Source organism: Prorops nasuta, unplaced genomic scaffold (assembly GCF_024137725.1).
Source record: "Prorops nasuta isolate Cenicafe-Biocafe unplaced genomic scaffold, Cenicafe_Pnas_1.2 PNAS00018, whole genome shotgun sequence".
Lineage (NCBI taxonomy): Eukaryota > Metazoa > Arthropoda > Insecta > Hymenoptera > Bethylidae > Prorops > Prorops nasuta.
This window is the reverse complement of record NW_027116815.1, coordinates 3,760,214-3,775,870: the sequence shown is the minus strand read 5'-3', so window position 1 is coordinate 3,775,870 and position 15,657 is coordinate 3,760,214. Positions and strand designations below refer to the sequence as shown.

The window sequence follows — 15,657 nt, the reverse complement described above, 5'->3', positions numbered from 1 at the left end:
CCGCTCAACGGGTTTGCTTGCACGATTGACATTTCTGATTACATAAACACAACATAGTTATCTGCGCATATTTTACGCGCATCTAATAGACTTCCGGTGGTTTTACATCACTTTCATATATTCTATAGAGTAGCTCAGACTTCCCCAAAAGATTTTGGGTTAAATTGCACACTACCTATAGTACATATGTATGTAGTACATACGAAGAAACTGTAGCCTGTATGTAACCCAGTGCTGACTTGCAAACGACATAAATACAACAGTAGTAATTATCTAAATACTTTCCATAGTTTTTTTTTTTCGTATGTTGGTTGGGTTCTGGACATTACGAAGTATGTAGTACGAACTTACTTACAGTAATCGCCACACTGCTTCCTCTAGATACTTCGTACTCCATGGTTTTGGACGTTTTGGATGTCTGGCGCCTGGCGGCTCTGGTGCCTGGTCTGACGACTGACTCTGTCTGACCGTCTGACCGCCTGTCTGCAAATTCTGCAATCCTGGCAATCCTGCATGCATGAGTGCGTTGCGTTTTGCCGACATTCAACTCATTCAAGTCATTCAACCGCCAGTGATTATTATTTAGTTGAAGCGGTTGGAGTGTGGAAGCTAAAGACAGAAGAAGAAGAATCGATTGGCCTTTTAACTGAATCGAAAAATGGTAATATAATATATATACTCGCTAAAATAGTTTAAATTAATATTAATTATTATATTTTAATAGGATGTACAAAGACATTCCGTTCATACTCTTGTTTTCCGATCCTTAAAACGGACTCATGATATGTTTTTATTAAATCATGGAACTTTGCCTTCTGTAAATCATTCATTGTAAGTATAATAGTAATTTATTTTTAAGAGACATATTATACCAACATTTTGCATTTAATTCAGCGTAAATAATTAATATAGAATTAAAATGAGAAATGCCATTAAAGCAAAAGATGGTTATGGACCTATTATAGACAGAGTAAAGCCAAATAATACTGTAAAACATCACAATGAACGTGATAATGCAGATCCCCCACCACCTGGAGGTATGTTTTTATTTTTTTGTTAATATAAATAAAGAACTTATTTGAAATACTCATTTAATTTCAGATGAAAGTTTTAATGAAAATGCAAATTTGGCAGTTGTAACTTATAATTCTTTGCCAAATAATAGTTCACTAACTTCTACACAGTCAAATACAAATAACTCAGCAAATAGCACTGCATTATTGGCACATAAGAGAACACTCTCTGTAGCAAAACCAAAGTGGCATGCTCCTTGGAAGCTGTGTAGAGTAATAAGTGGTCATCTTGGCTGGGTTAGATGCTGTGCTGTTGAGCCTGGAAATGAATGGTTTGCTACAGGATCTGCTGATAGAGTAATCAAAGTTAGGAGATATGTTTTAAATATTGTCAAGTTATTCATTACATAAGTAATAACCAGGTAAATTTTTCTTTTTCAGATATGGGATCTACCTACTGGAAAGCTGAAAGTTTCATTAACTGGGCATATAAGCAGTGTACGTGATCTTGCATTTTCTAAGAGACATCCATACCTTTTTTCATGCGGAGAGGATAGGCAAGTTAAATGCTGGGATCTTGAATATAATAAGGTTTATACTCATTATTTGAAGACTCTATTAAAAGATGCAAGTAGATATTCTAAAATATATATATAAACATGTACATATGAATATATTACTTTCTAGGTCATAAGACACTATCATGGGCACTTATCAGCAGTTTACTCAATGGCATTACATCCTAGCATAGATGTACTTGTAACAGCTGGTAGAGATTCTACTGGAAGGGTTTGGGATATGAGGACTAAAGCAAATGTTCATACACTCGTGGGTCATACAAATACTGTAGCTAGTGTAATTTGTCAAACTGCAGAACCTCAAGTAAGTGTTTTTGATGTTAGCACAATTGATAAATAACTTAAGAAAATATGTTTAGTTTGAAAATAATTTTTTCTTTCTTAAAATTAACTAAAATCATTTCTAGAAACACTTTATATTATTTATTTTTATTTTACAATTAGCTATTATTTCGATTTTTACCTATGTTTTTAGATTATTACAGGAAGTCATGACTGTACCATCAGATTATGGGATTTAGCTGCTGGAAAATCAAGAGCAACTTTAACTAATCATAAGAAAAGTGTTAGGGCAGTAGCATTTCACCCTACATTGTTAGTATTCATAAGACAACGATTATGAATAAAATAGGAAAAGAAATTTTATGTATTTCACAAAATCAATATAATTTTTAGGTACATGTTTGCATCGGCATCACCGGATAATATTAAACAATGGAAATGTCCAGAAGGAAAATTTATTCAAAATTTATCTGGGCATAGTGCAATAGTCAACTGCCTAGCTGTAAACTCTGATGGCGTTTTAGTTTCCGGTGCTGATAATGGTACAATGCATCTTTGGGATTGGAGAACAGGGTATGGAAAAGAGTAATTTATTGTATTTTAAGTTGATCAATTTCTTTTATTATTATTAATAGGTTTTTCTATTTATTAAGATATAATTTCCAACGGCTTCAAGCACCTGTACAGCCAGGCTCCATGGACAATGAAGCTGGAATATTCAGTATCACATTTGATATGTCGGGAACTCGTATGATTACTACAGAAGCTGATAAAACAATAAAAGTATATAAGGAAGATGAAAATGCTGTAAGTATATGATTACTTTATATATTATAAAAATGATATAGTATAAATTATTAAGAAATTTCAAAAACCATGTTTATTTTATTTTCAGTCTGAAGAGACTCATCCAATTAATTGGAGGCCAGATGTAATTAAGCGACGAAAGTATTAAATAATTATTTTAATGACTACCACTTAACTTAATTTCTTAAACTGTTTATTTTTAAACGTTAAACTAAATAGTTTTTTGAGAAAGAATGATAATTTAAAGCTCCTCATCTAAATCATAATCCTCTTCTTCATAATTGCCAATCTTCACATAAACAGGTTTGACAAATCCTCCATAATTTGGAGAGCACTCAAAATATTGTTTGCCATTTACACTGTAAAATAAAAATAGAAAGATATAAATTTTTAACATAAAAAATTGTTTATTAATACAGTAAAACATTATATTTACGATCCATCATTTTTTCCAAGAGGCTCGTCGTATTTTACACCTATCCACCACCCTTCTTTAAAATCGGTCTTTCCTAAAAATAAGTAGGTGATTGATAAAGTAGAGTTAAAGTGATTAAATATTGTATAATTTTTATTGTACTAGTCAAATATGCTTTCAAAATGAAATCATTAAACTCTCCTTTATAATATAATGATTATGAAATATTCAAATAAATTTAAAAGACGATGAAAATCACTTTTATGTGTACTACAATACTCCATAAAGGTTTTAGAAAAGATTAGCATTTAAAAGAACAAGTAAATTTCTTTTATTTAATTGAGTTCTACCTAGTCACCTTTAGTATGACTAAAGTGTTATAGTGCCAGTAATAGGAATTGTACCGCATAAAGTAGTTATGGGTTATAGTGGTATTAAAATAATATTATGGATACTATACCACTTTAATGGTACTTAAACATGGTAGGGTTTGGCTAGAGTTTATTTCAAATTTTTAATGTACAATAACTTTATTCATTATGGTTATACTACTATTGGCACATTTCACTTGTTAATCTATAAGTAGAATAAAACCTATTTATAACCAAAATAGAAAAAGTACAACTGAAACAGAAAAACCTTATACAATTTTTTAATCTTTATTAACATCTAATCATGCCCTAAGAAAAGTTCCTTTCCTAATTTTAAATGATCTTGTTAACATGAGAGGTTCCCCATGTCCAATTTTTCTCAGAAACTTTTGATTTAGACTCAAATTTCTATTAAAACTAGCCAATTTAATTTTTAAAGTATGCTCTAGAGATTGTATTTTAAATATATTTAGAGATCATTGTTTTTCCAACAAATTATTTTAAAGAAATGAAGAAAATTAATTTTTAATTTTAATATTTCTATAAGTAATTTATTTGATTCATTTCAAAAATTTTTACGAGAACAAAAGTAAGATAATCTTAATCTTCTTTGAAATTAAAAAAAGAGAAAATTATAGCTCACACCAATAATTTTGTCACTTTTAGTTTTCTATTTTATTATCAGTAAAACACTTGAAAAATATTCTTTATAGGACTATGTTTCAGGGCAATTCAGCACCCTTCTTTCAAAATTATTTATAGTATGTAAAATATACTAGTCTGTAATTTGTAAAGTTTTGTCTGTATTTTCAAAAAACAGCATGTAAACTTTAACCCCTGTCATGAGGCCTATATTGCTAAAATTGTTGATTTTCTTGAATTAATTTCTGTTTTTCTACCATTTACTAATACAAATGTTTGGCTCAAACTTAATCATTTTTGATTAGTACAGTATGAATAAAATAAACAAAATTTATTAAATGGGAAGTGAAGTCTTTACTAACCTGCATACATTACTGTAGCTCTTCTTTTAGGCTGATTAGGAACACTTATCTCACAACGATCACCAATATTACATTTCTTAGCTAGCATTTCTTCTAATTCCTCCTCCTTTTTCTTCTCCTCTGCTCTTCTTTTAACTTCTTCTTCATTATACTTTCCTACCTTATTTCTTTCAAGAAATGCTTTTACAGTATCTAAAGGAGTACTGACAATGTACCATAGGCTTCTATAGCTAGATCATTTTAAATTTCAATAAAATACATACCTGGCCTTTTAGCATACTCCTCATCAGAAATTACAAATTTATCCACTTTGCTTAAATCTTCTTCCACCTGTTTGAATTCATCTATAACCTAAATAATTTATGAATATAAGTACAGATTCTTCAATTAATTGTAAAGAAATCTCTGCATAAACGTACATGAATCCTCATTCCATCGTCAATAGGATATGATCCTAGAAGTCGATCTCCTTCATCCAATTTACATACAAACTTGTCATTTTTGTCATAAACCTCTATAGTTACTGTACTTGGATTTCCTCCAGTAATGAGCTCCAGCTTGCCCTGTACATAAAATTTTTAGAAATTAGACTATCATTTGCACTTCTGATATATTCTACATTTACCTTTAAATCATCAATAGTAATGCCCTTTTGAAACCTTCTTTCTATATAAGAGGTATTTTGAGCAACACTTGTAATATATAGATTTATAAAATCAGACGTTACTACAGTATAAGTACTCATTACGAAAAGCAAAAAATAATATTTTATTTAAATATTTAGATTAATTTATAGCAAAAAACTTATAGGTCAGGAATATATTATATTTTGTTTTTAGAGTGGAGAGCAGAGGGAGAATGAAAAATTAATGACTGTAAGGTTTTTTGCCGTCAGTGCTGTCTGGCCGGTAATGTTTGACAATCAAACTCTGTCAGTGTCAGTGACTGTCAAGTGTCAGACTATATTCAGACTTGGTCAGACTCTGACAGATTGAACTCTGCTGACTCTGGCCTCTGATATGACTTCAGTTGTTCATTTTAAGGGCGCGTTCACGGGGACGCTATCAACGCTACTCTGCGCACACACACATTTCAATCATTTTTCTATGCGCAGTAGCGTTGGCAGTGCTAAAAGAGTGCTCCGTGAACGCGCCTTAAGGCTTCAGACTTCAGCATCAGCATGCTCTGCCTGCAGACCCTGCAGTCTGCACAGGCACAGCTTATGTGGGTAATAGGGGTAATGCTAGAATCGCTAGAATTTAACCGTTTTGTCGTTAAAATAGAATTACGTTCCTAGTTACTATGCAGATTGCAGATGAGTAGATGTACATTTGTGGTGCTTATTTGTATCCTTCTCTACTTGTTTTTTTGCTACAAAAAGGTTGAATTCTGGCATTATTAAATTGCTCTGAATCTGAATACTCCGAAAATTTCTAGGCGCTCCCCGCCCTCCCTGGAGACTCTGGGCTCTTCCATTTTGGCTGGTTGGTCGCGCCAATATGTATGCGCGCGCATAAAGTGCTCAAATTCTATCACAATACGTCGGAGGTACGACGGGATTGACGGGAGGGAGTTTCGGGCTATAAATGTGGAGCCGAGGGGTGGGGGTAAAAAGGATGTCCGCCATCTTGACGTGTACATTTGTGACATAATATATATATATACATATGTATAAATGTATATATGTGTTATATTGTGCATTTTGATTCACCGTGAATGTATAGCTTAAACTTTTAAATCATGTATTTTTTAAATGTTTATAACTTAATAATGAAATTTTAGGTGCCTGGATATCGCTTTCGTATTTCCTTATTAATTTTTGTCCTAAGGTTTGTTTTTTTGCCCTGCACTGCTGCACTAGTTCAATGAGTTAGAGTGAGAAAACAATATGTTTGTCTTATTTCAACTAATTGCACTAGTTCAATAGTGCAGCGAAGAGAAAAACAGACCTCTAGCTCCCAGTAAACGAATTGAACTAAATATACCAAATTTTCATGCATGTACTATACAAATGTACAAGCAAAGATGGCGGATTTGGCTTCAACTTTTTGGGCATATGCTCCCTCCAGGTAACATTCGTTGTACCTCCATGACATATACTGTAATAAACGTGACATAAACTATACAATGTAACTAAACCCATGAACACTAAGCGCTCTTTATATTTATGCCATGGTTTATGCATGCGTTTAATGGTTTTTATTCGTGAAGGTATGCAGGCGCAGCCTATGCAGGTCACACTCGCAGCCGTCGCAGGACTCGCAGGCAGGCAGACGGCAAATCAAGACAGCGGGCGGTAGATACTGCATAGCTAGAGCTAGCTGTGTTAATAGTTCTAGTACTGCCAGTTGCAGAGCAGTTGTCAGTTTTTCAATTATCCAACTTTATGTCCTACTATCGACAGTATGAGACAGTGACAGTAGTGATTAGTGACAGACAGTAGTGATCGAGACAGTCTCGACACTTAAATCAGTGAGCCAGTAGGCAAAACTCTGCAGAACTAAAAAGAGGATAAAAAAGTCTCTATGCTTAAGGGTACTATGGGTAGATACAGACTGCTATAGGCCTACAGACCATTCTCATATTAAATGAAACAACCGTGCTGTTAGTTTGTGCTGCTTGCCACACGCTAGCTACGCTACAACACGTGTAGTGTGGTGTGGGTGTTTACATGAGCGCGTGCGCAGGTGTGTGTACGTATATATGTATGGAGAGGCTGTGCGCAAATAGAATGCGCAATGTCATTTGAATCGTAAAAGAGAGTGGGGTGGCAGTGACAATGATGGCGGCTACCAGTGAGGAACGGAGTGTTATGGAGCCTTCGAGGACGAGTTCTGGTCAAAATCAGCCTGCTGATCGTTTAAAGATGTTGTATCCCATGGTTAATGAGGAAGAGACACCATTGCCTCGATCTTGGAGCCCAAAAGACAAGTTTAACTACATAGGCCTTTCGCAAAACAATCTTCGCGTTCACTACAAAGGTACGTGATTTCTTCTGACCTCGTACGGGATGCTATCCTCTCGCTTTCCAACGTAGCTCTTCTCGCCCCCGTACTACGCGCTGTTTCATCAAATCAGTCTTTCATTTCTCTTAATTCACAAGAGATTTGGAAGCCACGATTCGCATCTTCTTTACGATTTGAGCGGAATATTGATTGAAAATGGCAGGGCTCCTTTCGCGTGTGTCAGCGACCTAAACAAAGGAATCAGCTGATCGCTTCTACTCACCTTTGCTCACTCCCGATGCTCGCCCTTTTTGCTATTGCACTTAATTTTTTTCCTCAATAATCTTATTTACGTGTGTCTTTTTAAATTTTGATAATATTTCTGAATACCTTATGCCTTATCTTTATATTAATTAAACCATTTTTCTCTGTACGTTGGTATGTGTACGTGGGCGCGTGCGTGTGTACATACAGTATACACGTATATCACGCATGTGAGAGGAAAGCAGAAGCATTCGTGATCTTATGTATTTGTATTTATGATTTTTTGATACCCTAATAAAGAGAATTTTTAAAAGATTGGTAGAGGGGGAAGTAAGAGTAGATGTACTAAAATATTATTTACATTAATATGTTATATTGTAAATTTCTATAACTATAGTATTTTGTATTTTCTTATTTGACAGGATTTGGAAAAACACATAAAGACGCCGCCAGCGTTCGTACAACACACTCGATACCCGCGGCATGTGGATTATATTATTTCGAGGTGAAGATAGTTAGCAAAGGTCGGGATGGCTATATGGGTATTGGTCTCTCGGCCCATGGCGTTAACGTAAATAGATTACCTGGCTGGGACAAGCACTCGTATGGCTATCACGGTGACGACGGACACAGTTTCTGCTCATCTGGTACAGGGCAGCCTTACGGACCTACCTTCACCACTGGTGATGTCATAGGATGCGGTGTAAATCTTGTTGATAATACAGCCTTTTATACCAAGAATGGCCACCACCTTGGAATCGCCTTCACCGATCTTCCCGTAAGCGAGAGAGACAATTAATTATGAGATTGAAGTCAACTGAATATGTTCCATTGGAATTTCAGCCGAATCTGTATCCAACGGTAGGTCTTCAGACACCGGGAGAAGTGGTTGACGCGAATTTTGGGCAGGCCCCTTTCGTCTTTGATATCGGTGACATGATCAACGAATTACGAGTCAGAACGAGGTTACAAATTATAAATTATCCAACGCCGGACCATGGGCAGGGCCAGTGGCAGGCAGTCTTACACAAGTACGTACGATCTTCTTTGTTAAAAGGGTGGAAAGCTATTTCTTCATCGTTCAATAGTAAAATTTATGAGAAAAATATGAAATGCCCGATAGAATGGTGTCCACGTATCTCGTACATCATGGTTATTGCGCCACAGCGGAAGCTTTTGCCTTCAGTACCGGACAGATCTTCCACGAAGACTTCGAGTCCATCAAAAATAGACAGAGTAAGCTATCTCAACAGCTGATTTCTCTTCTATCTTCTTACACTTGTTTCTTTCGTTTTTTCTTCTTATTGTTTTTTTTGTTTCTTTTTGTGTCATCCCCCGCAGGGATTCTGAAGCTTGTTTTAGCCGGACGCATGGGAGAAGCGATAGATCTAACCAGTAGACTATACCCCGGCTTGCTGGAGCGAGATCCGAATCTCTTGTTTGCCCTCAAGTGTCGGCAATTCGTTGAAATGGTAAACGGTAGTGATTCGGAAGTTTGCCAACCTAGTAATATCAATCAAACCAGTGTCATTCAATCGACCAAAACTTATAACAAATCTACGACGAATGGCACTGTGGAGGAAATGAATGTCAATAACACTGCCGTAAATGGTGGTAGCGAGCAGCAATTCGTAAATGGACAAATCGAAGATGACGTAGATATGGAAGATAACACAATTAGTAATATGAACGGAGTCAAGAATAGCAGTAATGGCTTTCAGAATGGAAATCCTAGCACTAATGGTTTCAAGTGTCAGAACGGTGGAGAAGATGTGGATATGGGTAAGTGTAGAATGATTTTAATTTGTATTATTTTTAATCTTTATAATCTTACAAGAATTGATTCTTGCAGAAGTTGATAATACGAATCAAAGTAGTAATCAACAGCAACAAAATGGAAATGGCAGTGTCACTGCGACACCGGAAATCCTACCATCGAAAAATAACAATAAGAAACAGCTATGTGGCGGAAATAAACAGGCGATTGAGAAGATGCTGGAGTTTGGTAGACAGCTCTATTCTCAATCCATACACTTAAGACAGCAGCACGGTAAAAATGAGGGGAATAAGAAGATGCTTCAGGATGCCTTCAGCCTTTTAGCTTATTCAAATCCATGGAGTTCGCCAGTTGGTTGGCAACTTGATCCACAGCAACGAGAAACTGTCTGTGCGAGGCTCAATTCTGCCATACTTGGTGAGCACTATTTCAGAATTCATTAATTCGTCGTACTCTAAATATACGGCTAACTTGTTTTGGAATGGATTGATTGCAGAGTCCAGTAATCTGCCACGTCGGCCCCCATTGGAAGTTGCTGCGTCTCACGCCAGAGAATTAGTACGCCTGATGTCCAGTGCTGGTTTAGGGGCATGTGGTTTTGCAGTAGTAGACAATATTATTCAATATTGACGGTGCCTCCCTCTGCTTCCACGCCCGCCTCTTTTATCTGCTAGAGTGTGGTTAGTATTGTAGCATACCGCCTAATCAAGATAAGTCGTGATCAAGTGTTCCATTTTCAATTAGAAATTTTAGGGTGCGGATACGGGACGTGGAGCAGATCATTTTGTTGATCATGCAGCAACACTTGATGTCGCGTGCCTCATCAGCTAGAGCGACCGGAAGCCCCGGTGGCTCCGCTCGATCTCACACCGAATACAACCACGGAGCAAGGTGAACGCTCAGACCTGCCAACTAAAATGATATCTTCACCTTCGTTTCATCTTCTTTTTCTTTCTTATTTCTTATTCGTTTCCCTTTTTTTGATTTCGTCTAGTACTTCTCTAAACTCTTTAGCTTACAAAATAGGGTTGAACAACACCATCTATAGATACGGAAAATCACCAGACTGTTACCCCTCGTTCCCAAATTTTGTTTTCTTTCTAATCGCATGGAGCCGTAACGACGAACATCACTGCTCTAATAAAATCTAGTATCCCCTAACCACTCCCTTCTGCTCTTCTCTTGCTCCGTCCTCCCCACTTATCTTCCCTTTCTTCTCTCTCTCTCTCTCTCTCTCTCTCTCTCTCTCTCTCTTGCATATACTCTTTTTATTATTTATTTTTATGATTTTCTTTCATTTTAGCTATAGCTAACTTCTGTTTGCTTTATTTTAACACGCAAGTCACAATTTTTTCAAATTATATGCAATAACGATTTAGACAATTGTGACGAACCGTAAATACATGCATCTATCACAATGCAATATCGTAAACATATAGGATCTTGATAAATTTACAGAATACTGATTGAGTGAGAACAAGAGTTTTCGCAAAACTCGGTCAAAGAATCGCAATAAATAGGCGTCCGTTATCACTGCTGTTCTTGAACTTGTTTTAATAACACATATAGTATATGAAACATTCGAAAATGTGCAAAATTGGTAGATCTTGATTTATTCTATCTTCTAATTAAGTATAATAACTATCTTTTTATCTTATTGTTAGAGCAAATATCGATACGAGATGAACGATAAAAATGTATCTAATGAAGTAATCATGATTTGTTTTTGTGTAATATATTCCTTTCTTTCCTTTAAATAAAAGAGACTTACGCACGATAGATATTGGCAGAAGACGAAACGTAATGTGTGTACAGTTATTTGGGAACGAGGTGAAAGTACGTTTTAGAAACAGACATGGTTTTACGTTTATATAAATAATTATGAGATACAAAAAGCAAAAACTTAAGTAAGAAACGACCTTGTACTCTATAATAAGTAATTGTTTTTTATATGCGACATAGTATATTATAATATTATATATATTATTAAAGAAGAGGAATGAAAAGCATATGCAGCTAGGCGTAAGCGTGCGTTTAAATACAATAATTTACTAAATATATACAGGGCTTGTGTTTTATTCCTACCAGCTTGAAAACCCCTATTTATTAGGGAGGTTTTAAGCAAAATACTTTAAATTTTTTTTTCAGATCTGGAATCTGATTGTTAGGTTATTAATATTTAAAAATCCTTGCTACATAAGGCAATATTTCTAAATTGTATGGGTAACATCAAGTTTTCAATCAAAGAATTTTTAATTGAGAGCTCTACGCGTAAAAATTTTATAAAAATGTTCTTAGAATCATTGCCCTTAGCTGCGGTTTTCGGATTGGTAGAAATTTAACGCATACCACGTATATGTACATATAAATAGTGTGTGTATAGATATATGCACTATCCAAATCGTAAAGATAGAAATAGGATTATAAAAATTGAATGATTTTTAGTGTTATGTTTTATGTATTATAGATTCAGCTATCATATTAATATGTGCGAATGCAGCAAATGGTTTTTACAAAAGGCTTCTTTCTCTTTTTTATCTTTTTTCTTTATCCCACCACTACCTCCTTCTTTCCACTATTTCTTTCTACAATCACCTCTCGCCTGCGTCGGTCAAATACATCAGACTAATTCGTCGATTTTAATCGAAAGCTTTTGTTATTTATTAATTATTGCAAAAAATGTAATTTACTTATAGAAATTTTTATGATCAATATGTGTATAGTAGTATTTTTCAAGACATTAAGGCTATAGCTATTTAAGAATTGTTTTCTTAATCTAATTACGAATGTACTCTTCGCAGTGTAGACAAATTTCGCCTTTTCTTTTACGGGTTTTATAGTAAATGTGAAAAGAGAAAAGAAGCAAGTTAATGTTGTACTAATCGCGAAGAAAATCTTATATTACTTCATCCTTGGGCTGAAATTAAAAATTACATTAGAGACTTAATTTGATTATCAGTCAAAAGACTATGTAAAAAAGCATACGGATGCGAATAAACAAATAAATAGGAAAAGAACATGCGATTGTAACGCGGCTACCTACAGCACAGTTTGACTCTCCGTTCTCATTCTTTTTATTAAAGAAATATATGAAACTTTTGTAACATTTGATTATCACGTTGCGTTAGGCATATCATTTTCTTCAGTTTACCTTTACACTTACTTTATGCGTGTGATGATGATGCGGGGTAATTTGATTTATCTATAGTGCTATCTGCACAACTCCGAGTAAAATACCCTGTCAATTGTACAATTCAATTTTAAAGCTTTCGCCTTGCTTTCGTCACGCACAATTTGAAGAAATTTTAAGAGAAGTATAGAATTTAAGTAAATCTAGTGAAATAGAGTTTCTTTACACACGACTTTATCGTAATCGCTTTTGCCGAATTAAATTTTGAGAGACGCGCGCTTACTCGCAATGTTTGTTATAAAAAGAAAAGCCCGGGTATTGGCGAACGGAAAAACGAAAAGATACATTGGAAAAGAATTGTAAGAAATAAAATTATACGTATAAATGAATCCTTAATAACAAATGCATGTCAAATTTATCCTTATTCTTCGTACACATGGAAGAATCGATATTTTAGTATTGCAGTCAACTGCAACGATACTAGATTAGGTAAAAAGAAGTTATTTTGATTGAATTATTACGTAATTTGTAGGATCAGAACAGTGTCGACACGCGCAATTATTGTTAATGCTGTTTTTCAATTTGAGGGTATAATTATAATATTTCTGTATATGATGTATGATCTATAGCATACACATAAATATGCGAAAAGTATGATATAGAATTGTAAAAAAATAAGTGTGTGTGAAAAATAGTAAGCATATTCGATGCTGATGAGTCCGTTATAGCTGAAAAGGTGTCGAAGTCTGTCGGATACGAGACAGTTTTAATAGATAGATTTTTTTTAATTATAGTAGTCTTATTCTGGGACTACACATATAAATATATATATATAAATATATAAATATAATATACATAGTACAATAGGCCGTAAAAACTAAAGTTAATTAACGTTATCGGGTGATTTGTCGAATTTCATTCTTAAGCGTGTCAAGAATAAAAAACGATTTGACTGGTGTATTGTTCTTTTTATTTTGCTTGATCGACGTCAACAGTAACCACTGATATAGGTTTGCTGATTTGCACATTTGCTCTTATTAAGCCATGTTATGTGTGGTCGGCGTGTATATTTATATCGGTGAGCTTCTACTGGAAAAATGAGGCAAAAGAAATTTCATGATAAGAAGAAGTTCGCAGAATTGAGTTTATGATCAAGTTGAATAAGATGGCGCTGGCGCCACTTATTGAAAAGCGATATGGCGGCAGTACCTATGTTGATATCGCGCGCGCAAAGAATTCTGCTTTTTGCTAATGACACTACACTACTGTCCACTGTACAGCACTTGTCGTGAGTACTGATTACTGGTCATATATGTATACTTACCGGTCGTAAACACTGAACGTCGACTTGATGACCTGTCAGTGCGGAATACAGCAACAGCTACCGCCGCGTGTATAAATAGTAGAAATAATAATGAATGGGGGGATCTTTCGTTTGATATAATTTATTGCGTTATTCGAATCGGCTAAGATTGGCTTCCAATTTCATTAGAAGTAAGAATAATTATATTGGTAGATGTGTGTAACAATTAACGAGAGTGTGTAGTGAGAGCAAATGTGCGGCGTAGGCAGGGTGTAGCACACCGTGGGCACCGTAGAGCACGGTATATAGAATCGACGCCGACGCTACGTCGTGTTTTCAGTCAGATGGGTAATGGGTAGGTATTGGGCGGGGCTGTGACTGGCGCGCTGGCTGTTGTAATATAGATGGATAGAGACCAGGCATAGGGGGAATACGAAGGAGAAAGCGAGAGAGAAAGAGAGATCTCGACGGTGCTTAAGAGGGAGCCACGGTCGTTTTAATCGGGAATGGATTCGTTTCGGCGGTAGTTCACGTCCAGTTCACCGCTGTCAAAAGTTCGTATCTTTTGAGAGCAGCGTGGCTTTCCACGCTTCTCTCTCTCTCTTTTTACTAGCCTCTCTCTCACGCTCTCTCTTTCTTTAAATAGATATATATTTACACTTATATCCCCTTGTTTCCGTCTGTCTGCAGACTAGAATGATCGTGCGTGAGACCAAAGAAACTCAAGTGCTGCTCACTGGGCTCGCTGCTCCTCCGAGCCCCATACAAGGCCGAGCGCTATAAAAGTCAGGGGGAGAGAGAGAGAGAGAGAGAGAGAGAGAGAGAGAGAGAGGGGAGAGAAATAGATAGGGAGGCAGAAGCAAGCCTGCTTTCCGAAATTTTAATTCCAGCAGGAAAATAGAAGAGAAAAAGCTATAGCTACTGGATATCGATGAATGAAGGGTGGTAGTGAGAGTGTATTTAAGTGCTACTTCGAGGACGGTCTTTCGGAGAGTGGAAATTTCGAGATCAGTGGTTCAATTATTGTGGCTGCGATCTTTCTCCTTCATCTGTCACACCGTACCTACTTGATACGAGAGCGGTTCGCGCGCTACGCGAGTACTACCCTTGTTGAAAATTTGGCACAGAGCCCAAGATTATCAGCCTTTCAAGGAGTTTCCTGGAGCCGCTACGGTCGTCAGATTTCTTCTGTCTCGTAAGCATCAACAACAACAACGATGCGAGAGATTCAAAAGTCTACTCGTAGTATGGAAATAGCTCTATAGCGCCACTTTAGAAGTTCAATAATTGTCCATTATTCAACCGTAGCTGTGCATGTTGTATTTTATTCTACTGCGCATCCTACTAAATCTTTCTTACTCGTTGTCCATTAATCTTTAAAGATACAGCAGTTTAAAATGGAATTTGTTGTGTTGCAGTCTGGATTGTGCGCAAAGTGTGGATAATAGGAAAGGACATTACGAGACGGAGGACGGAGTTGGGAAGAGAATTGAATACAGTGGTTTTAGCAGCGGAAGAAAAGCTGGTGGTGGTGATATGGTGGTGGTTACAGTGTGGCGGCGGTATTGAGGTAAAGGGAAAAGTGACGAAAGGGGGGTGGGGAGGAGGAGGAGGAGGAGGAGGAGGTGGTGGTGGTGGTGGTGGTGGTGGTGGTGGAGGAGGAGGAGGAGGAGGAAAGCGTCGGTAGTGTCGGTACTCGATCCATTGTAGGGATCATTGGGGTTGTGGGTGTTAGTGTTGCCGGCAGAGAAAGAGCGAGAGCGAGAGA

At 36.2% G+C, this 15,657-nt stretch overlaps 3 protein-coding genes across 5 annotated transcripts; 2 read left to right on the top strand and 1 right to left on the bottom strand.

Annotated features, from left to right (window-relative positions):
• The first annotated feature begins 456 nt into the window (after window positions 1–456).
• LOC136780299 (uncharacterized) lies at window positions 457–15,599 on the top strand. The gene is made up of 37 exons (XM_066738583.1): window positions 457–661; window positions 725–831; window positions 913–1,037; window positions 1,102–1,379; window positions 1,455–1,604; window positions 1,701–1,895; window positions 2,067–2,185; window positions 2,267–2,446; window positions 2,527–2,680; window positions 2,769–2,821; window positions 3,100–3,182; window positions 3,479–3,565; window positions 4,552–4,681; window positions 4,991–5,111; window positions 5,310–5,445; window positions 7,230–7,451; window positions 8,102–8,457; window positions 8,523–8,689; window positions 8,803–8,915; window positions 9,021–9,461; window positions 9,532–9,873; window positions 9,953–10,073; window positions 10,210–10,347; window positions 10,451–10,606; window positions 11,123–11,186; window positions 11,272–11,292; window positions 11,449–11,478; window positions 11,605–11,657; window positions 11,924–11,962; window positions 12,665–12,770; window positions 12,892–13,075; window positions 13,119–13,174; window positions 13,216–13,237; window positions 13,282–13,349; window positions 14,126–14,244; window positions 15,497–15,514; window positions 15,548–15,599. The coding sequence occupies exons 1-37, from the start codon at window positions 659–661 to the stop codon at window positions 15,597–15,599; spliced, it is 4,809 nt and encodes a 1,602-aa protein (XP_066594680.1). The 5' UTR covers window positions 457–658.
• On the bottom strand, window positions 2,784–5,454 carry LOC136779837 (tubulin-folding cofactor B-like). Its single transcript, XM_066737710.1, has 6 exons — window positions 5,096–5,454; window positions 4,890–5,033; window positions 4,734–4,821; window positions 4,471–4,662; window positions 3,117–3,189; window positions 2,784–3,039 (listed from the first exon to the last, which is right to left on the bottom strand). Exons 1-6 carry the CDS (start codon window positions 5,213–5,215, stop codon window positions 2,922–2,924), a joined length of 735 nt encoding a protein of 244 aa, XP_066593807.1. The 5' UTR covers window positions 5,216–5,454; the 3' UTR covers window positions 2,784–2,921.
• On the top strand, window positions 13,728–15,475 carry LOC136779838 (uncharacterized). 3 transcript variants are annotated; one of them, XM_066737713.1, is made up of 3 exons: window positions 13,728–13,874; window positions 14,580–15,084; window positions 15,308–15,475. In XM_066737713.1, exons 2-3 carry the CDS (start codon window positions 14,825–14,827, stop codon window positions 15,456–15,458), a joined length of 411 nt encoding a protein of 136 aa, XP_066593810.1. In that variant the 5' UTR covers window positions 13,728–13,874; window positions 14,580–14,824; the 3' UTR covers window positions 15,459–15,475. The 3 variants fall into 3 exon arrangements, with proteins under 3 accessions (XP_066593810.1, XP_066593808.1, XP_066593809.1); XM_066737712.1 differs by lacking the exon at window positions 13,728–13,874 and adding an exon at window positions 14,408–14,443; XM_066737711.1 differs by lacking the exon at window positions 13,728–13,874 and having other exon boundaries at window positions 13,913–15,084.
• Window positions 15,600–15,657: the final 58 nt, after the last annotated feature.

What these genes read in the sequence shown, in the direction of transcription:
- LOC136779837 (XM_066737710.1), bottom strand. Translation starts at nt 5,215, where the DNA reads ATGAGTACTTATACTGTAGTAACGTCTGATTTTATAAATCTATATATT. An exon ending in TTACTATTGATGATTTAAAG is followed by an intron (nt 5,034 to 5,095) that starts GTAAATGTAGAA and finishes TTTTATGTACAG; the next exon opens with GGCAAGCTGGAGCTCATTAC. An exon ending in GGAGTATGCTAAAAGGCCAG is followed by an intron (nt 4,663 to 4,733) that starts GTATGTATTTTA and finishes GTACTCCTTTAG; the next exon opens with ATACTGTAAAAGCATTTCTT.
- LOC136779838 (XM_066737713.1), top strand. Translation starts at nt 14,825, where the DNA reads ATGAAGGGTGGTAGTGAGAGTGTATTTAAGTGCTACTTCGAGGACGGT. An exon ending in CGTCAGATTTCTTCTGTCTC is followed by an intron (nt 15,085 to 15,307) that starts GTAAGCATCAAC and finishes GTTGTGTTGCAG; the next exon opens with TCTGGATTGTGCGCAAAGTG.
- LOC136780299 (XM_066738583.1), top strand. An exon ending in TTGAAGAAATTTTAAGAGAA is followed by an intron (nt 12,771 to 12,891) that starts GTATAGAATTTA and finishes TGTTATAAAAAG; the next exon opens with AAAAGCCCGGGTATTGGCGA. An exon ending in TGCTGTTTTTCAATTTGAGG is followed by an intron (nt 13,175 to 13,215) that starts GTATAATTATAA and finishes TATGATCTATAG; the next exon opens with CATACACATAAATATGCGAA.